At 39.5% G+C, this 22,148-nt stretch overlaps 1 protein-coding gene across 1 annotated transcript in view; it reads right to left on the bottom strand.

Annotated features, from left to right (window-relative positions):
* The window catches only part of TRHDE (thyrotropin releasing hormone degrading enzyme), a 215,340-nt gene that overhangs the window by 86,885 nt on the left and 106,307 nt on the right, over positions 1 to 22,148 (bottom strand). Inside the window, exon 7 of the mRNA XM_086471708.1 lies at positions 4,608 to 4,673. Within this exon, the coding sequence (XP_086327834.1) occupies positions 4,608 to 4,673 (66 nt within the window). The remainder of the gene's footprint in view (positions 1 to 4,607; positions 4,674 to 22,148) is intronic.

Here is a 22,148-nt window from a genome sequence, read left to right on the forward strand (position 1 = left end):
ATAAAATGGGTACACTGTTTAATATACTAAGTAAAAAAATAGATTATAAAATAAAACTGTGGAAATAGATGAATGTATTTCTTGTACTACTAGATACTTGGACAGAAGTGTCAAACAGTATGGAAAATAGCACTTTAGAGCTTCATTTTACACCTAGAAGATTTCTGATAGGGTTTCATATTGACTGCCACAATTCAAATAGAACACAGGCATGCACAGATGTGTCTAAAAAGCAGCAAATAAGCAGTTTGGATAAAAGGAAGAGTAACTAGCCAGCTTTATGATGGTAAAAAGTGATTGAAATCTGAGCCTTGCTGTATTTAACAGCCTGCATGTCACATTTCCCCAGACAGCTCCTCTGAAAGGTTGACCAATTTGTTTCAATACACTGGCCACTCAACAGCACCAAAAAAGACAGCGTATATCCAAAGCACTGTATGGAAATTCTTCTTCCAAATGTACAATGTGAAGCCTAAAGTACAAAAGCAGTTAATTTATCACAGAAGCAGAGATTTCTACGGTAACTAATTCAAACTGCTGATGATGCACTAAATCAGAGTGAGTGATGAACACATACATAGCAGCAAGTGAAGTTCAAAAGGATACAGATCTATGTGATCAATGAGCTGCCACATGGCAAATGAAATGCAATGTTGACAAACGGTCAGTAATAGAGATGAGGCTCCAAAATAATCAAACCAAATATAAGAAAAATTTAAATAAACCAGTGCAGAAATGCCTCATTACAGAGCTGGAGGTGCCTTTTTACACACATCTAAGTACCATCCCTTCAAATCACTGGACTTTCTATATTTAATATGTGGGAAAAAAAAACAAACAAAACAAAACCACAAAACACTGATAACCTGAAGAGGTTCATTGCCATAAAGCAGTAAAACCTTCCAAGAAGTGTAATAGAGTGACACCAGTCATGTAAGCAACCATCTATTTCAAGTACATAGATTAGGAACAACAGCCTACAGATGAAAATCTCACACAAATCTAATACTATATTGCATATTACTGCCCTGAGTGATGACTGAATAAGGCCAACTTACAGCTTCTTCCTCTACCAATCTATGCAGTTCAGAAACATAGCAAGTGGTGCTGACCAAGCCTCTTCATACTCTAACTGCTGTCCTAGCTGATTAATGGCTTTTTGACTGAAAAGCCACACCACTTTGTAAGAAGAGAACTGGCATTCAGTGATGTGTACCTCTCGAATTTCCCTGGAGCATAAGAAACTTTGTACATTATGAAAGATGTCAGAACTTTTAAAAAGAAAGAAATCACCTACTGTGAGAAGGAAGGGTTTATTAGACATTTTCGACAAAAATAATAGCTGTGACTTTCTCATATGCAAGTGTTACCAGCTGTGGCTATTACTGTCATTATTCAATTATTCATTACAGCCAACAAATATATTCTCTTTCGGTTTTGTCTATGGAGTGCTATGTGAAAAGTGAGAAAGTTCTGTCTTTGTTACTAAATCTTCTGTTTGAAAATGTCACATGATTCAAGACATCGTATGCCTTTGAAGGACTTCCAGGAAAATATACCTGCACTAGGTAGTCTTTTGGCTGCAGTTTTATTGTGGAATTTTCACACTTTAATCCAATGGTCTTTCACAGTATATTTACCGTGACAGGAACAGGCCAGTTATTCTTGGCAGATATGAATCTCTCCAAAGCCATCTACACTGTAAAACTAAGCATCTCTACTACAATTTTACCTCCTTGCAGACTCCTCAACAGAACGGTTTGCTGAACTGTTAGGGATCATGTGCATCTTCATACATTTGCTTCAGCTCATATTCATTATTAAAGAATATCCAAAGAGCCCCGCTCTCCTTCATGAACTATTTTCTTCTTCTTAACACACTTGATTGTTTTCTTTGACATATAAGGGATTTTTCTCCCCCAAGCTATCTTGATCTGCTCTTCAAAAAGTCCACCTGCCAAGTGATCCCATGTAATTAGATTAAGAAAAAAGTGGTAACAAATAAAAAAGGTAGCTATCTCATTTGCTTCTTGTTCTAAACCTTATCTTTTCCTCTCCTTAACCCAAAGGTTAGCATATTTATTGTAGCTTCTCTCATATAAAAGCTCTAATTCTGTAGCTCTTAATTAGATGATGAATCGTATCCTGATTTCAATGAAACCACAAACTCTCAACACAAACAAAACACTACTCATTTTGGTTTATGCTAGTCTAGTAAGACTACAGGAACATTATTTTTTATCATCTGTGAAACACTTAAGGACATACCTAATACACTAAAAAGAACTGAAATAATATTAATACTATTAACACTGATGTGCTCCATGTACTGGAGGCTAATGAAAAACAAAGCCAATAAGATAAAGCGAAGGTCCTTCAGAACTCAGTTACTCAGCAAGCCATTAGAATAACCCAGGAGGAATGAATCATCAAGTGCACTTTCAGAGTATTCATGATTTGAAGAGATTTATAAATAGTAGTAATACTTGATTTTGCAGCTATCCTTGAAAAAGGCCATTCAGTTGAATATTAGAATTCCATCATAAAACTGGATTGAAGGCAACATAATGCTAAATCCCAAGTAATGGTATCAGGGCTAAAGAGATAAAAAGCCTAAACCAATGCATGACAGAAAGGGTAAACTAGTCCTCCAGTTCCCCTTATCACTAGCAAATCTAGCCTCCCAACCCTACAGTGCAGGGACGCTAGTTTGTTAGATGGACAAAACACAAAAGATTAAATGATTGATAGACATTTCCAATTGTATGATCTGTAGCTTATGAACTAAATTATGAACTTTATCTTTTATTTTGTTCAACTTGGAGACACACACATAGAAAATTTCTGTCTGGATTTCAAACAGTTTTTATAAAAGAAGTTAGAATATCATCTTCCTACTGAACTGATGTTGACTTTCACCAGTCAGATTTTCCCAGTTTGATTTTTCATAGGCTTGCATTAGCAAACAGAAGAGTTTCTATTTAGAGAAGAACCGGTGAAAAGCAGAAACACTAGGAAACCATTCAAAACAAAAAACAAAGCTCCATTACAACTTTATCGTGATTATGATTATTTAATCCTTGCATAGCCCTATTCTTTGATCTGAACTTTTTTCTATATTTATTTGAGAACAACATGCATACTGTTATTTCTCAGGCAAATGTTGAAGAACATAGAAAAACAGGGTTTGAGATGCACATATTAAAACTTTTCTAAAACCCTGAGTGAAATGCTTTTTTGGGAAAAAGTGCTACTGAATCTCCATATGAATGGTTCTGTGCAGGCAAAAGTTTACAGCTGGAATATGGAGTTTGCTGGACTAAGGACAGAAGTCTTACTGGCTTAAATGAGATAAGGATTTTACCCTTGACACATACAAGATTTTATGAAGGAAGCTTTTTATTTCAAGATTTCTTATCTGGATAAGAAGATTACCTAACTGATCTGACCTGGTCTTACAACCAAGAAAATGATCCAACTGGGCCCTGTGAATAAGTTATGCTGCAAACCCTGACTGTCCTGTAAACTCTCCAAAACGCTGCATTTCCCCAGCAGGTTTCCTTTTATTGCCTACTGCATGGAACACACCTCTCTGACATAACCAATGCATTTATTTAACTTTTGTTTTATATTTTATCTTCCAATTTATTTTGGTTAGAGGTAGAATTATTCTGCTAAAAAATGACCTGATCCTAGACGCAGTTTATTTAAATTTCAAAATGAAAAGCTTACTAAGAACAGATAAGATTGATTGCTCTTTCCATCTTAGCATAATTGTATTTCAGGTGAACATCAATTTACTTTAAAGGACACTTCTAAGTAGCAGGCTGCATCATACATAATTCATCAATCACAGCTGCCTGTAACGTGATTTACTCAAGCAGATTTCAATGGAATAAAGGGAGCAGCATTGTTTTTTATGCTTTGGTTTGTTTCTTTTTAAATAGTTTACGAAACACTCATTTGTGCTGATTTATTGCTGAAAAGAGTTCATCCTTGGTAATCAGCATGTTGAATTTCTCTTCGTACAGAAATGTTACCTTTTCAAATTTCTTTTAAAAGGCAAAAGGAGTTTGCAAAACATCGTTAAGGCAGAGAGCACTCCATGTTTATCAAAGGTAAAAAATAAAGCTCCACAATTTTGCTATGGGGGAAGGGAAGGCAAAACTATTTATCTGAAAAGCACTACTAGTTTTAGGGCTGTGTATTTTCTAGCTGGCTTGACATCATTTGTTATTAGTTGTTACACCAGCACACAAATCTAATTGAAGAGAAGCGGCTCTTTCCTCAGCTAGCCCTTCACACAGTTGTCACATGGATAAAACGGCTTTTACACAGCAATCTATGCAGAACAGATACAAAACTGTGTGCCAGTTAAAGTGCCATCGCTTGATATACCAAGAAATACAGGTGAAACTGGGGGCACTGCAATGCATGTTACACTACTCGGCATCTTGCATCACATTCAGCTTCAGGGACATGTTGGTGCCTCATATGGTCCTGAAGTAAATAAATATTTCCACAAACATTGTTAAAAAAAAAAAAAAAAAGTGAGAGAAATCGCTAGAAATGCACACCTACACAAAGACAGAAATGCCTTTACTTACTTGTAAGCCCATTTGAAACACAGAGTGACCCATAAAGTTAGCCAACATTCGAATTAGAGCTGCACCCTGTGGGAAATAATGGAGAAAAAAAAAGTTATCAGTTTTGCATGTCAATAGTGCGCGATAATAACAATCTGAAGTAGGTATTTCCATTCAACACTATCATCTTGGAAACCTGTGATTAATATTTATTTGTGCTGGAATGCAAAATTTAGAGAAAAGATAATGCAAACGCTTACAAAGAAGATAGAGGAAAGTAGACTGATAGTTAATATCCTGCCCCATATACTGAATAAGGTGCAGGTCATAAAACACACTCTCTCCACTGCTGGCGCACGGATGTGCCAGCTCCACAGCTGGTTGCCCCCGGCCCTTTTGTGCACTCAGCAGTCCTGCACAGTTTTAAATGACAAAAAATAACATCCATGCTGAAATCTACCATAGTGATTATTCATAATATTTTTACCTCCATTATGCTACTGTAAATCAGGATTTAGTGATATTACTTTCCTTTGTAAAAGTCTTCAAGATCTGATGATCTGGAAGTGGATCATTTTCATAAGAATTTTATAAGATGCGGATATACATATTTGACTTATTAAGTCAGCTTATTTCCCAGACTGTCATGCAAAACTACTTCTGTAACATTCTTTCTCTACTTATACCAGTTCTTATCTCTTTACCCCTTCAGGCAAAGCAGAAAGATCTAAAAAATGCCTTTTGTTTCACAGGCAATTCTAATTCTTAGTACTTACACCAAGAAACAGATAGATACTTGCCATCTTTAAGGCATCCCTGTTGTGTATTCTCACTCCCTCTCAGAATCACAATTGCTGTGTATTTTCTCCTTGCACAAGTGCTCCATTTCAAGCAGAAATGTCTTTGGAGATACGATTTGATGATTTAGCTATAATGCCACTTTGCAATCCAATTACAAGACAACCAGCCTTCCAATCCCATTAATCAAATGTTATACTTAGTACTGATCACCGCACGAGAGGGAAGACACTTTCGATTTAAAGATAGTGAATCAAATACCTTAAGAAAACATGATGCTAGGACTCAACAACCTCAGCTACAGATGTAGGTTCAGGCAGTAGGCTAATACTCAATTAGAAAATAGAAAAAAAATAAACCACAGATTCAAAACTTCACAGGTTCTAAAGCCAAAAGGTTATTACAACAATGTAATCTGACTTCCTGCATTAAGAGGTCAAACAGTAATTTAGGTAAAAAACCCTGTTGCTTCTCTTTACACAACAGAATCTCTTCTAGAAAGATTCAAGAACAGGAAAGTGTTTCACAGTGCTACACAACTCGTCACAACTAATATTTACTCTCACAGTGAAAATGTGCATCTCTACTAATTTGAATTTCTCTAGCTTCAGCTTTCAAAACAAGATTTTATGTCTTTTCAGTTCAGTTCAGTTTTAGAATTTAACAGTTGTCCAATTTTCAGACCATTTTATACATATTTCACTGATTTCTTGTATAGTGACTATTTTTGAAGTATGGAAGGGGTTATTTGTAATAATCAACATTTGAAATAATGGCATTAATCAAAACGATACGTCAATCATCAGTAAATTGTAAGAAAACACCACAAGTTCTTCATATAGGCAGCAACAACAAATAACATAGTTAGCAAAGCAACTGAAGCAAAAAAAAAAAAAATCATTGAGGAGATGTTTGTAGAATTGAACAGTGGATAAGCCAAAAGATTGTGTTTGCATTATTAATGCTATGCTTTGTTTTTTTGGTGGTACATAATCTTACTGGGAGACCAGTCATGTCTGGAACACACAGCAGCATACAAAAAAATCCCTATGAAAACAGATTATTACCTTAACAGACAAGACCATACGTCACAAAGCATTATTACCCTTATTTTACTAGAAGAACAGAATGAGTAAAGTTCTCAGAGATGTTTAAGCAGATAAACAGCAGATAAATCTGTCTAGCAGATAAACAGAAGATAAAAAAACCTAATAAATACATAAATCCTATTTGCCCTGTAACTAACTTGGGCAGGACAACCCAAAACATCTGAAACAGAAACAAAAATATATAGAAGAAATCAGACTAAATCCTTAACAACAAAGACATTTTTCTACTCATCACTCATCCCTTTTCCTACTTACTCGCTAGTATTCCAGGATCCCCTTGTTTCTTTCTCACAGTTCAAACTTCACATAGCAATGGACATATATTTATCCAGGCACCTTAACTCTACTGTTTTCTGTGAGAAGTAAGCAAGCAAATACCTTCATATAATCTTGTCCATACAGTCTTTTTTCTATCCAGAGACCAAGAAATGTCAGATACTCATAAAATAATTATAGAATTCATCTCACAGGTAACATTTAGCCATCCATTGAATGGAACTATGTGTCCTGGTTTGGCTGGGACAGAATCACAGCCCAGCCACGCTAGGCAGGCTGTTGGCAGTTTTGAGTCAGGTGGGACAGCTGACCTGAGTGAGCTACAGGTGTAGCCCACACCATAACATCATGGCCATTGTAAAGGGGGAAGGTTTGCTGAGGAAGGGGAGCTCCTGTGAGTTCCTCCTGCTCCTCCTCTGCCTTTCCCCTGCTCCTGAGAACAGTTCTCCTGTCAATTCATTTGGCTGAGTGTAACTTTGTATACCTTTGTTGGTATTGGTGTTGTTTCATTAAATCTGCTTTTGCTTAAACCCACAGGTCTCTTCTTTTCTTGATTCCCCTTTGAGGCTGGTGAGGGATTGCTGGGTGATAGAGCAACTGTTACAGTTTAGCCCTGGATATAGCTGGCCTTTACACAGCAAACAAAATAAAAAAGCAAGCAAAGACTGAACAGGAGATCTAAAGCACAACGGCCAGATTACTCTCTCAGAATTGATCCCTTTTCACAGCTACTTTAGAAGTACTTTCTACCAATTAATTACCTTCAGGAAACCCAGAAGTCCTACTTACAGCTTCAAGGACAATCTGCTTGTCCCAGTTTTGCCCTCTTCCCTGAACAGGGAAAGTAAATGCCTTCTTGATGTATTTGAGGAAGGGAAAGGTTTCTAAAGAAAAAGGGGAAAAGAGAAAACCAGAAATCCTCAAGAGGAAACACTGTCTTGGGGAGAAGGGAGGAGAAACTGGAGCAAATGAAGCCCTTGGTGTGGAGGGAAAAGAAAAGGGAGGAAACCACTAATTTCACCTTTCTTGCATTTTGAGAGCAGGCAGAACAGAGAACAGTGATACATTAATAAGAAGAGCAGAAGCAATCGATGCATTCCCAGCCCTAAGAAGGAAAGGGAAAGGCAGCAAACACTGGCACTCTTACTAGAGATGATGAGAAATAGGTTTGCAGGCAGAAGGATAAAAAGTAAGAGGTATGCAAAACAACTAGCATAAGGAAGAGTGGCTTACTAAAAACAGGAGCTTGGAAGATGGCCCTAACCAGAGGGTCCTGGGAGGTAAAGAAGGTATGTGCGCTAAGTTCAGTTACGGGAGTAATGGAATATATAGCCTTGGGGTCTCCTGAATGGCCCAGTGTGTTAGTATTTTCACTGCCTATCTACCCAGCGTGCAGTGAACTAGATGGAAGTCCAGAGGACCTACACTTCCATACCTTCTGAAAGCTTCTCTGACCTAGACTTAAGCCTACAGAAAAATCCTACATCACAACAATGTCCTGCTACAGAGGAGGCCATTAAGAACCTGTCAGCATCATTCCTTGAACACCCTGACATGCAACTGATCTGCTCTTTACTTCACTCTCAGGGCCACTTCTGCTCTGCCAACATTTGTGCAACCAAGGAATGACATATGGAGTCTTGAGAAGTGAACCTGGCTCTTCTACAGGGCAGAATGGCTATTTATTGATGATTTAAGTGCTCTCCTCCAGGCAGTGGATAACTCAGTACCTTGTCATGAGGTAAAACGCATTGGTTTAACAGGTCTAGTGGAAAGCAATTCTTTCCCATTCAAAAAATGTACCGATGTTCATACCACTGTAAAATCTGACTCTCCTTAGGCCATTGTACCCCATCTTAATGAAAGTCTAACTCAGACAAAACACTAGATATTCAGTCAATGATTAATGGCACTGCCTGGCTCTGGTGAAGCACTGTTCATTAGCAGATCTCCTAAGTGCTTTGTAAGACGCTATTGATATCCCGCAAAGTAAAGGGAAACTGAGGCACATCATAGTGAAATCACAGAATGACAGAATGGTTTGGGTTGGAAGGGACCTTAAAGATCCTCTAGGTTCCAACCCCCCTGCCATGGGCAGGGACACCTTCCACCAGACCACATTTCTCAAAGCCCCATCCAACCTGGCCTTGAACACTGCCAGGGAGGGGGCAGCCACAGCTTCTCTGGGCAACCTGCTCCAGTCCCTCACCACCCTCACAGTAAAGAACTTCTTTGTAATATCTAATCTAAAGCTACCTTCTTTTAGTTCAAATCTGTTAGCCCTTGTCCTATCACTACATGCCCTTGTAAAAAGTCCCTCCCCACCTTTCCTGTAGACCCCCTTTAAGTACTGGAAGGCCGCTATAAGGTCTCCCCGGAGCCTTCTCTTCTTCAGGCTGAACAAGCCCAACTCTCTCAGCCTGTCTCCATAGGAGAGGTGCTCCAGCCCCCTGATCATCTTCAGGGCCCTCCTCATTTGCTGAAGACCACCCAGTATGCTCCTCATATATACCCTATGACACAGTTGAAGCTTCCTCAGCCTCAGCCCTGTGACTCCACTGCTACAGGAAAAGAAAGTAGAACGTGTTGGCTACGCCATGGATATTAAATGCATACACAGCCCTTTTCTGTAAAGTGCTCTTGGGAAAAGGCATGCTTATGGGCAACTAGCCAACACTGGCTGAAGTGCTGTAAGTTTATGCTCTTTCTTTCCCTGAAGAAACTTGTTTGCACACTCACACCATGGTAAAGACCATCCACAACTAAAACTAGGAGCAAATTCCTTTTTATGTGAGCTGAACTTGTCTTTGAAATCTACAAAATGCAGAGTCACAGTTAAGGTGTTAAGTCTAATTCTCTCCATGCCAACGTAAAATAATGTGATTGCAACCTTGATCTTAGATTAAATTAAACTCATTTTTAAAGACTCACTCACTCCTACATTTTTTGATCCTGTGGCATCACTACAGGTCACGAGTACTGTAAGTTAATTTAATTCTCTGACTTACTGAATGATCCCATTTTATTATACCTGAATTATTAAATTAATTGTTCCACTTGCAACTTGCAAGTGTAATTGTTTCTTATACAAAAGAAAGTATCAAATGGAATTTTCTTTAACAGGAAAAAAAAGTAAGTCTTATGTATGAACCTGCTAAAATACGACTACTGCATACAACACAGTACTGTTCTACAGCCAAACAGGAGGGAATACATCTCACTCAATGCAGGTACCTGTAGCATCTGTGGTTACAATTGCTTCAGTTGTTTAGACTTTCTTTACAGTCAATGGACATTATCAGTCACTTCTGGGTGGCTCATCTTAAAGTAGACCTCCAAACAGATCAGGAGAATTGCACCCTAAAAGCACTCATCTCTTGTAATTTACTCCAAAAGTAGGCTTGGATGACTAGCTCGTATGTACATATCTGCACTGCAGACATCTAAAGTGAGGTGAAATGAATTCAACTGCATTGTCCAAAAAGGCCAGAGACTGATTCCCCACCCTGTTATGAAAGTTCTGTACTAGTAAGTAGTTCCCAAGAATTTCTGAATTGTGGAGATATAAAACTGGTGTGACACCACTCTTTTCTACATATACAGTCAAATAACACATATCATATCTTGTTTTATACTACAATGTCATACTTCCATATAAGAAAACCAGCAAAGGTAGGTATTCAAGAGAGGACCCTGATGACAGGGCAGAGTGTTTGCTCGCTGAAAGTGGATGTTCCATACTGAACAGAGAGCAAAGAAAAGCACTTGAAACAATGAACTGGTGAAGCAGTTGCAGTGAAAGGAATATAAAAATCAGCAGACCAGCACACAGGATTATGCAGAAGCTAGGAGGCAAGGGAAAGGCGCCCTGTGTGAAGAGATACAAATGAACTGGAAACTCATTCAGCATTGTTCTTTTAAGGACCAAAAATTATGTTGGTACTCTAAAAAGTGCTCATGAGAGAAAAAAGTCACCAACATAAAACAGTGTAACAGGTCTGCGTGGCAAGGTTTTGGTAGTGGCGGGGTTACAGGGGTTGCTTCTGTATGAAGTTTCTAGAAGTTTCCCCTACGTCAGATACAGCCAATGCCAGCCGGCTTTAAGATGGACCCATCACTGGCCAAGGCCGAGCCAATCAGCGACAGCGTTTTTCGCCTCTGGGATAACGTATTTAAGAGAGTGAAAAAAGTTGTTGCACAGCAGTAATTGCAGTGAGTGGGAAGAGTGAGAATATGTGAGAGAAACGTCTTGCAGACACCAAGGTCAGTGAAGAAGGAGGGGGAGGTGATGCCCCAGGTGCCGGAACAGCGATTCCCCTGCGGCCTGTGGTGAAGACCATGGTGAGGCAGGCTGTCCCCCTGCAGCCCACAGGCGGTGGAGCAGATGACTACCTACACCCTGTGGAGGGCCCCCACACCGGAGTAGGTGGATGCCTGAAGGAAGCTGTGAACCTGTGGGAAGCCTGCACCGGAGCAGGCTCCTGGCAGGACCTGTGGCCCGTGGAGAGAGAGAAGCCCACGCTGGAGCAGGTTTGCTGCCAGAGACCCCATAAGGGGGGCTCACACTGGAGCAGTCGGTTCCAGAAGGACTGCACACCATGGAGGAGATCCACGCTGGAGCAGTTCATGAAGGACTGAACCCATGGGAAGACTCATGCTGGAGAAGTCATGGAGGACTCTCTCCCGTGAGGGGGACCCCACACTGGAGCAGGGGAAACGTGTGAGGAGTCCTCCCCCTGTGGAGGAAGGAGAGGCTGAAAACAATAGTGTGATGAACTGACCCCAACCCCCATTCCCTGTTCCCCCCCCTGCGCCACTGAGGGGAGGAGGGAGAGAAATCAGGATCAAAGTTAAGGCCAGGAAAGAAGGGAGGGGTGGGGGGGAGGTGTTTTAAGATTTGGTTTTATTTCTCATTACTCCTGTCTGAGTTAATTGGTAATAAATTACATTTTCCTGTAGTCGAGCCTGTTTTGCCCATGATGGTAAATGTTGAGTAATCTCCCTGTCCTTATCTCAACCCCACAAGCCTGTTGTTATTTTTTTCCCTCTCCCCTGTCCAGTTAAGGAGGGGGCGTGATAGAGCAGCTTTGGTGGCCACCTGGCATTTGGCCAGGGTCAATCCACCACAAACAGAAATCATGAACTACAGCTGACTCTTGTGAGGGTGAAATAATCTATCATTTTGTAAATGAGTTGGAGTCAGGGAATGAAAAGAGAGCATAAAAGGCTGACCCAGAAAAAGCACTGCTCTTCCATCCTCCTTCCCATCAAAACTTCTCATTTTTTCCTACAACATCAACTTTTTTCTTTTTGTTTCTGCTTTTGTGTGTTTTGTTGGTTTTGTATTAACCGTAGAATTGAGATTCATCTGAATGCAGATGCCTACATTGTAGCTATCTGATGCTTACTCAGTTGTATACAGCTGAGCCAGCTGCCTAGACTCCCTTTAAAGGCAATGGAGAGAGAAGCAAGCACTTCAGCACATTCTGATTCATCTCATCCAAAGACATGCATCTAAAACAGGACAGAGGAATTTCACCCTAAAAGCGCCTGTTCATCCTCGTTGCAGATAAGGCGAGGTTAGAGGACTAGTCAATTGCAGGGGCCTACACAGTGAACATCCCAAGTGAGATGATGTGAATCCCTCTGAAGATATTTTATCCTGCAACTTATGGAGCAACCTTGGAAAATGTGAAAGTGTAAACAGTGCAAAAACACTTCCCTGAGATTGGAAAGTCTGAGACAGCATCTTGCAGGCTCATCTATCCGTTTATCTCGGGCAATGCCAAATATAAGTAATAATAATTACACAGACCTTTATCTCTTCTTCACTGAACGTCCACCTTGCCACCCTTGCTTAGGAATGAAAGCTGTTTACTTTGATTTAGTTCAGGATGATCTCTTTTGGGACACAAAAACTAAACCCAGGAAGCATCCTGGTATGAAAAACACCATCATGGTATCCAAGGTGTAAGCATGGAGTGAGGTGCTAGGAGAGGAGCATTGGATCACCAATAAAAATTACATAACCGGATTTCTAAAAAAAAAAAAATAAAATAATAAGATGTCAATTTTCCACAAAACCTCCACTCATCCATCTTGCTGCTTTTTCTCTCATTTAAAAAAAAATCCAAAACAAACAAACAAAAAAAAACCCACAAAAAAAACCCCAACATTGAATACAGGTGATTTATTAGCATTCTTCTATTGTGCGGCAGTCAGTTCAAAGTCAGTCTTGATTAATATGTAATAGCACCGCTTGTTTTTCAAATACAATAGGACACAGATAGGAGGCCTACTGTTAATTTTTCTGCATGCTGGTATTTCTGAAATTCAAGATTAGGGTTACTTCCTCTCCAGCTAAGGGAAATGTGAGTTACTCTATCCTCTACCTCAATTACACTAGATCTTATTCATATTATAGTTAGAGCTATTACAATCACCTTCATCTTCATTGATTAAAACAAGGCTCAGACCACATACAGGCATTCACAAAGGTATCATTCTTTCATAAAAAGCTCCTGATTTAAGGTGAGAACAGATATACAAAGTTTGATAGCCACTAATATATACCTGATAATAGTATTCTTTTTTTTAATGAATCAGTCACATTGCACACACATTAAATAGTTCCCTCCTTAAACTATTTACCCCAAGCTATAGGCAAGGTGCCTTGTCAAAGACTTTTTTTTTTAATTAAGTGTCTACTGACTCCGCCCAAGAACTCCAGCTGGTTAGTGAGACAGAACCTCCCTTTGCAGCAGTTATGTCCAGGCAAGACCAACATATTTATCCATGTGCTCAGTTATCTTACTCTTTATATCCTATAGAGTCCCTATCTTGCCAGAGAAGGAAGTCAAACTCATCAGCCAATAAATCCCAGGACTTGCCCTGGAGCCCTTTCTGTACATCACCCCAGTGATTCTCTGGCACGGTGGCTGTTTGTAGGAATGGTCTACTTCCCATGGCCAGAAGTTCTACAGCTCCACATCTGGTTACCTTCAGAAGGTGCAGGTGGACGCCACCCAGCTCTGCAGACTTCCTAACAACTAATTCAGCTCTTTTAGTTACTGTTTTCCATATACCTACCTCAAATGACAGTTCCTGTAACCTGTTACAAAGAATAAACTGAGCATGGAAAACAACACATTCCTCAGCAGGCAAGTCCAACACAAATAATTCACTGCATTTCTCTGCTACCTCCTTAAAAATCCGAGTCCCCCTTTTATACTTTGGCCATGATGTGGCCCCTCACTAAGTAAGCCAGAGCCATAACTGCTGTATACACTCAAATAAGGCATGAACTACCTTAGCAGAAGCACTTAAGATCCCACAAAAACTTTCAAATTTTGGCTAATATGTTTTGAATAATGGTTGAAATGCATCTTTCCTTCAGGAAACGTGCCAAAGAAAGATTTTTCAGAACTGCAAATGTAATAAGGGTTGGCTTCTTTCTTAAAAATACTGAACATATTTTTACAGTGCTCTATCAAACAGAAGCCTAAGGGTATCCACAATGAAATGGGTTCTTAAGTAAATTAGTATAATTTTATTTCAGTTCAAAGTTTCTGAATTCATACATTATTCTTTCTTTCTCAATATCTTAGATAATTCTGTGATTCTAAGTTAATTTCAAATATTAGAAGAGCATATTGCCAAGCACTCATACAAAGAATGCACATTGGCACATTATTTTTGTAATGTGAACACTAGCCAACAAGTAATATCCAAGTCACGTTTTCCAAAACAATCATTCTTTGTTGGTACTAAGCAACCACAGCTGGATGCCCCATGAAATTTAGCTTATTGCGAAAAACACAGCATGAATTAAAATGAAAGAATAATGTACATCAAACATGTAGCAAAAATGTGACATTTAAAAAAGAGCTCTTACATAAAATTAAAAAACAAAATTCAATCTGTTGAATCCTGGAGAAATCTAACACAAAAAATATGTTTTGACTAAGTCACATCTGCAGAATTTGCTCAAATGTAGATACAGACTAGTGTATACATGTGTAAATGAATTATTTAAAAACTTGGTCAATTGAGCTGCTGTGATACACTACATATAGTGTAGCGCACTGAATTAACTGAATTGTTACCCTCAGCATGTTAAAGAAGAGGACCAAGAGACAGGAGAAGTCTGGCTGTAGTGTCTATTGAGCTTAAGCAAATCAATGGACATCCCTTAGTTCTCCTGTAAGATCAACTGAAAACTGAGTAACCACTTTCAAATCCAGGTGTGGCGTTTCTGCTGTGCTTCCTTAAGCAAACACATTCACCATACATTTTTGCTTCTTTCCTTTTTCCCTAAAAGGAGAAGTCCAACCATTCCTCAGTTCCCACTCAGAAGTTCATGCTGAAATGTATTTTACCGTCCTACCTTTGTCATCTGAGCCATCTTTTATGGTAAGAGGCCTTACCCTGACAGCTGTGGAACAAGAGTGTTCAGTTCATGACATCAGTTACAACACAGTATTGTGGCTGGCTCCTGAGAGACCTCTACTAAAGTCTTTCTATTGAGCTGTAAGAGAAGAGATAATTGCAAAGCCTTCTCTGGAATTCTTCAGCTGCCTCTATCCAAAATATCTCATCTCTCGGAACTGCAGAAGTACTCACTGAGAAATTATTTTCAGGGAATTAATTAGACTGTATCATGAGTCACCAGCACAAAATCCCTCTTTCATTTTCAGAAACAGAGCACTGTAATACACCAGCTTGGCTGTTTTCTGTATTCTCCAATGGCACTTCCAAACATTACAAGAAAAACGAGCCTTAATGTATGTGAATTTGATGAGTGTGAATGCTTCCTTATTTGATTAGGATAACAGAACATATTTGTTTAAATGAGTAAACGTGTGCCTATGATTTCCTCCCTGTGGCAGAAATGTAAAATGTTGAAATTAATTCCTAGAGGCTTCCCTTTGAAAAACCCATGTAAAAGCCATAAGAAGAAGCAAGGAAGGAGACAGGCATATGCAGACTATGCAGCATACTAGTACAAAATTTGACAATATGAGCCTAATCCTGAAGGTCTTAGTCCAGGCCATCATTTAGTGACACACTGAAGTAGAATCATAGAATCATTAAGGTTGGAAAAGACCTCTAACATCATCAAGTCCAACCATCAACCCAACACCACCACGCTCATTAAACCATGTCCCAAAGCGCCACATAGACATGTTTTTGAACACGTCCAGGGATGAACATGTCCATATATCCCTGGGCAGCCTGTTCCAATGTTTGACCACCCTTTCAGTAAAGAAATTTTTCCTAATGTCCAACCTAAACCTTCCCTGGTGCAACTTGGGGCCATTTCCTCTTGTCCTATCGCTTGTTACTTGGGAGAAGAGACCGACACCCACCTCACTACAACCTCCTCTCAGGTAGTTGCAGGGAGTGATAAGGTCTCCCATCAGACTCCTCTTCTCCAGACTAAACAGCCCCAGTTCCCTCAGCTGCTCCTCATAAGACACACTCCAGCAACTCGATGTCCTTCTTGTAGTGAGGTGCCCAAAACTGCACACAGCATTCACAGTGTGGCCTCACCAGTGCTGAGCGCAGGGGCACGATCACTTCCCTACTCCTGCTGGCCACACTATTTCTGATACAGGCCAGGATGTTGTCGGCCTTCTTGGCCACCTGGGCACACTGCCGGTTCATGTTCAGCCGGCTGTCGACCAGCACCCCCCAGTCCTTTTCCGCCGGGCAGCTTTCCAGCCACTCATCCCCAAGCCTGTAGCGCTGCATGGGGTGGTTGTGACCCAAGCGCAGGACCCGGCACTTGGCCTTGCTAAACCTCATACAATCGACCTCAGCCCATCGATCCCGCCTGTCCAGATCCCTCTGCAGAGCCTTCCTGTCCTCCAGCAGATCAACACTCCCACCCAACTTGGGGTCATCAGCAACTTACTGAGGGAGCACTTGATCACCTCATCCAGATCATCGATAAAGATGTTAAACAGAACTGGTCCCAGCACTGAGCCCTGGGGGACACCGCTTGTGACCGGCCACCAGCTGGATTTACCTTAAGCATGTAAGCAACCCAACTTAAATTCCACACTTTACACACATAAAACTAAGCTAGTAACTATGTACTTGCCTGAATTTGGGCTTGACTGCTTTCCTTGCACCTGGTAACAAATTGTTAAAAAGGGACTACATGCATTAAAAGCAGCACAAAAAAACTGTGCCTACTTGATTTTAACAGTACAGATTAGAAAAAAAAAAAAAATCAGTCGTTTATCTTCTTTACTTTTTAAAGAAATACAGCATTTCCAATTGATATAGGCTTATCAACCAGTGCACACCCACAAGCTAATGTGCTGTTGATACTCAGCAATAAAATCAAAATATATTTTAATAAACAAATTAAACTTACACTAATTTTAAAACTTTTCTTACAGTGCGGATGAGCCAATATTTTTAATATCAGCAAATATAAATTTGTAATGTACTGTGCTAAATCATCAAAGATGCATAAAGGCATCTTATGCTGTTTTTATAGATTGTAAGGCCATTTATCTGATGCCAAAACATCACTGAGAAAGCAACATCATATTCTAGAAGTGCTTTTCACTGGGAAATCATAATCATTTTCTATTCTGACAAACACAGCTGTTCTAGGGCTGGGTAATACCAAAATGGTCAGATGGTAAGATGAGCTTTGGTGAAATGTTTGTCTTAGACATAAATTCTGTTGCAAATTCTAGGAACATGACACAAAGAGTAAAATTCAGGGGTAAATGACCATAACTAATCATGTTCTTCAGGTGGATATTGTCACATTATTTTCCTTGAATAATAAAACGTATCAGTCGCCTAGACAAAATGCTATTGGGACTCCATTTACAACAGGAGTTTTATTTAGCCTCACCACCAAAATCTCTTTTACATGTTCTGACACCACTGACAAGGACAAAAGCACGTTACACTTTTTCATTAACTGCTTGTATGAGGAAATCTTCAAGGATGGAGAAACACAAGAGGTTGATGACATTATTTACACAGACGGGCCATCATCAGAATCTAAGTAGCAAAGAAATGAGTGCATCTTAAAATTCACTTTATAAGAACCTGTTGTAATAACAAAACTGGCTCCACAAGTCTGTGTTTTCCATTAGCAGTAAGGGACAAAGATTTTCCCTTTTATGACAAATACTTACAGAAGTGTTTACACTATCACAGTTACTTCACTTCAAAGAGGAAATTCATCACCATTTTACCAACCAGCTCCACAGAGAAACCAAAAGCAAATTAAGAATTTGTGGTGACTCTCCATTGATGACTACCTTGGGGATCAGTAAGATCTGATAGATATCTAAAAATCCTGCCAATGTGTTCTGTAGTGATATGGTATAGCACTGGGGTTTTTTTAAATAATGTATTATACCATAATAAAATAAAGATTTTAAAAGTCTGTGTCTCAACGTAATTTATCTTTACCAACCACACGTTTAATCTCATCAAAGATTGAAATCAGGTCTGTTTGACCAGGTTTGTTCCCATGAAGCATGAAAATTAATATTCCTTTTTTTCCTTAGTGCATTAAAAAACACATAAGAATCTCAATTAATTTGCCTAAGACTGATTCGCAACTAACTATAATTAAACATGCAATTCTACCTTCTTTCTTTTAATACCTCTTTTAAGTCTTAGAAATTATACCGTACTTAAACATACCTTTAAAAAACAACAAAACAGTGTGGCAGAGCTTGTTCCAGAGAGTTCCCTCCCGAATAGAGGTCCTGCAGGCCTGCAGGATATTTTCATCAAAATATTGACCATATTTTTATGTCCATTTTTTTTCCTTTTACTCTATTTCATTACCTCCAGTTTATTTTCTATTTCTAATTCTTACAATTTGTTCCAAGTTACTTTAACACTTGTAATTGTTGCTCTTGTTTTACTGATCTGAATCAGGATGTGTGTCAGCAAGAGTCACCCCTTGCCGTTACTCTGGACATTATCCTTTTTTGGACTCTTTCAGGGAAAAAACAGAAACCACCTGTAAAGGCTTACAAAGGTACTTTCTGCTTCGCCCTTTGCTGAAAATGACTGTTAAAAAGTAGAGCCAGAGAAGCAGAAAAGGCAACTGCATTTCAGGAACTCCAGTGCATAGGCTGGTACCTCCGTGTACACGCACCTTTATCAACACTTTATTTTAAGCCATGGAAACGTCTGAGGCACAGATGCAACTATTCTGTTCCTTCTACTCCCTGTCAGGGAAAGAAGTATGAGAAATGATGGCAGGGTCCAGTGTCTTAAGCCTCTATGGCCACTTCAGCTTTGATCACCTCCTCCAGCCCTTGGGAGCTGCTGTTTGCTGCTGCCTTTCAATGGGGAACAGGCAGAAGAGAATCTTGTACCACAACAGGTTGCATCTTCCCGGTTGCTCTACCTTGACTGAGCAATCTAGTCTAACAAGCTCTTCTTTAAAATAAAATGCTTTTATTAACATTTTTGCTCCATTTTTATTATTTCTAATCAAACCCATATACAATTCTCCACAGAGTGGGGCACATAGTGCTCCTGAAAGCATTGTAGCTGTGTAGCTGTTTACGTATCACACAGTGGTTTCTATGTTTCTTGTTCAGAAAATACTATCTTAGCATACACTAAACAGTGTGAGGAGTTAATGACAGCTTGAGTCAAGAAGGTGCTCAGATGCCTTAAGAGAGGTATTTCAAGTATCCTGAAGGACGTGCCTGGTTTTACACACCAGCACCAACTGGCTGGAGTGGGAGCAGCTCTTGCGGCTGCTCTGAACTTGAACCTAAAGGTTTCACAGACTCTGAGTTTTGATGGCTTTCACATTGGAAACCGTAACAACCTACAACCTTTTTAACTAAACAGAAAGAAATTATTTTCATTACAAGATACTTCCTCTGTTACAATGCATTACGAACAAATGGCACCTGGAAGCACCTTCTGCAATCTGGGCACTGACCTGCTGCACTCACAAGTCATGGAAGAGAAACCACCATCACACAAATGTGCACTCAGGACTTAATGGCATTCACAGATGACATCATGGCTAAATTAGTCAGGGAGAACAAAAAGCTCTCCCTTTCCACTGCGGTAAGAGAGTGGGTTGCAAAGCCACCTGCATTGTAAGACTTTTAACTAGCTGGATACCATCTTACATTATTGATTTAGCTAAGTGAAAAATTAAAAATAAAACCTATTTTACCATATTTTACTATTTATAAGTATTTATCTAGTATTTCTTTCACTGTTAACGAGCTGCTCTCACTTTTCTGTGGTCACTTCACAGATGCAGAGTCACAATTTCATTGCACTCATGAACTGAGTGGATTTCACTCTGACACTAATCTCAGTTTTACTGGGCAGAATACAGGGGGGGTTGTTTCATTTTGTTATTACATTGCCAATATCCTTCCCAGTGCCTGAGGAACAGAAGTAAAAAGCATATGAAGTTTTTAAAAAGCCTTCCCAGTGACTGCAGTTAGCCCTTCTGTTCTTCCACATTCTTGCAGAACATGTTATGCTGTAAATTTTCGAGGAGAATTACACTCGAAAAGGTGAGCAAGGCACTGCTTTCGATTTCTTAAATTCTCCTTGGACAGAACTGTTATTGCAACATACAGGGATGCTGAGCATTTTTCTCTGTGCAAATTTTTAGTTGAATAGATTTCCTAATGCAGAACATTGCCTTTGAGGGGACGCAGGGAGTATGGTCTTCTTTTATTACCATTAAAAATACATCCTACTTCCATCACTTGACACAGAAACCAGGAAAAAGTATTTTTAAGGAAGCCACATAGAGTTAAGAAGGAAAAGGAAATTACACATACAAAGGTTTAGGAAATAATGAATTGTTTGCTTTACAAAGCCAGAGCCAGTAACTGATCTCACTGCTGAGGTTAATTTTGCTTACAGAGAGGAAAAAAAAAAAAGGAATATTTTTCCCTATTCCAGTCATTCTCTTCCTTGTTTTGATTATTGTTTGTCACTTGCCAAGACATATTCTATTTGGGGTACTTTTATAGTTACACTCCATCATACTGGTCTTGCCTGCTCTGACTGCTGCCAGAATCTTCAACTAGCACACTTCAAAGCATGCAGGCTGACTGAAACGACTTCAGATATTATCAGGCACTCTACAGTGTCCTTGGTGCCCTTTCATCCCTTTTCTTATCTGGCTGTGACTGCTCATCTAGGGCTACGACTCCTTTACTTCTGTCTGGGATCTCTCTCCCTCACGCCATTCTGGGTCTGGCTGCTCCCTTTGAGATGCAGCTGTCTTGTTTTTCCATTTTATTACAGCCGGTTGTTCCTTGCTGATTGTTGCTCCTCAAGTTATTCTTGCCGCACTCTCTCCTCCTCTGTCGATGCAGCTCTCCAGGGCTATGATTCCTGCTGTCAGTTATTTCTGGTGTGGAAAGGCTGTCACGCTTTTTGCTTTGATTTAACAATTCTCAGATCCACTCTTGTGTTCAACACGGTATCTTTCCTACTGCACTTGGGATATAACCACTTTTCCCGTCATCGTGGGAGGACACTATCTCACTTCCAGCTGCACTAGGAAGACATATCCACTTTCTGATGTATCTTGAGAGCCTTGAATCATCTACAAGTACTGTTTATTAATGAACTATCACGACTTTGCATTTTTCTCTACATATTTGTGGCCCTACTGGAGGATGACACACTCTTATCTGAAGAATGACTAGCATGATGCTTTTGAAAGAGGCAAGCATTACCCTCAACAGCTTAAGTGGAAAATCATTGTGTGCTGCCGGGCTGTAGTGTCTGTTTCACTCTGCTTGCGGGATTACCCAAACACCATTCTTCAGGAGTTTACGTCATGAGAGTTCTTAACATGTGCAATCACCAAGGACAAGAAAGTGGAAACAAAAAATATATTCAGCTCTGATGCATTGAAATAGCACAGTTTCAATGGTCATCTCTGAAGTGTACAGAAAGAAATAAAGACATATCTTTAAAATGACAGCTGAGTGTCTAGCAGAGATGGTGTCTAATTGATTTATGCCATATCAATGACAGTAAAGACAATGAAATTACAATGACATTCTCTGATTGTCATTTTACTGAAAAAAATAGATGGGAGAAAGTTTTATCATTTCAATATCATGTAGAAAATTGTGAAGAGAGAAAAGAGATCACGTGGACAACCCATGGTCCCAGGGAGCACAAGGTGGCCATTTAAAAAAAAATTAGAATTAAAAAAACCATACCAAAATGTAGGGAAAAGATACTGCACACAGTGCTAGACTGTTTAAAAACTAACATTTTATTTAAGACAGTAGAAAAGTCCTCACTGATGGTCCTGATCCAAAGTTCACTAAAGACAACAGAAAAAAATCCTGAGAACTTAATACTTGACAGCAAT

This window comes from Leptosomus discolor, chromosome 1 (assembly GCF_034619465.1).
Source record: "Leptosomus discolor isolate bLepDis1 chromosome 1, bLepDis1.hap2, whole genome shotgun sequence".
Taxonomy (NCBI): Eukaryota; Metazoa; Chordata; class Aves; order Leptosomiformes; family Leptosomidae; genus Leptosomus; species Leptosomus discolor.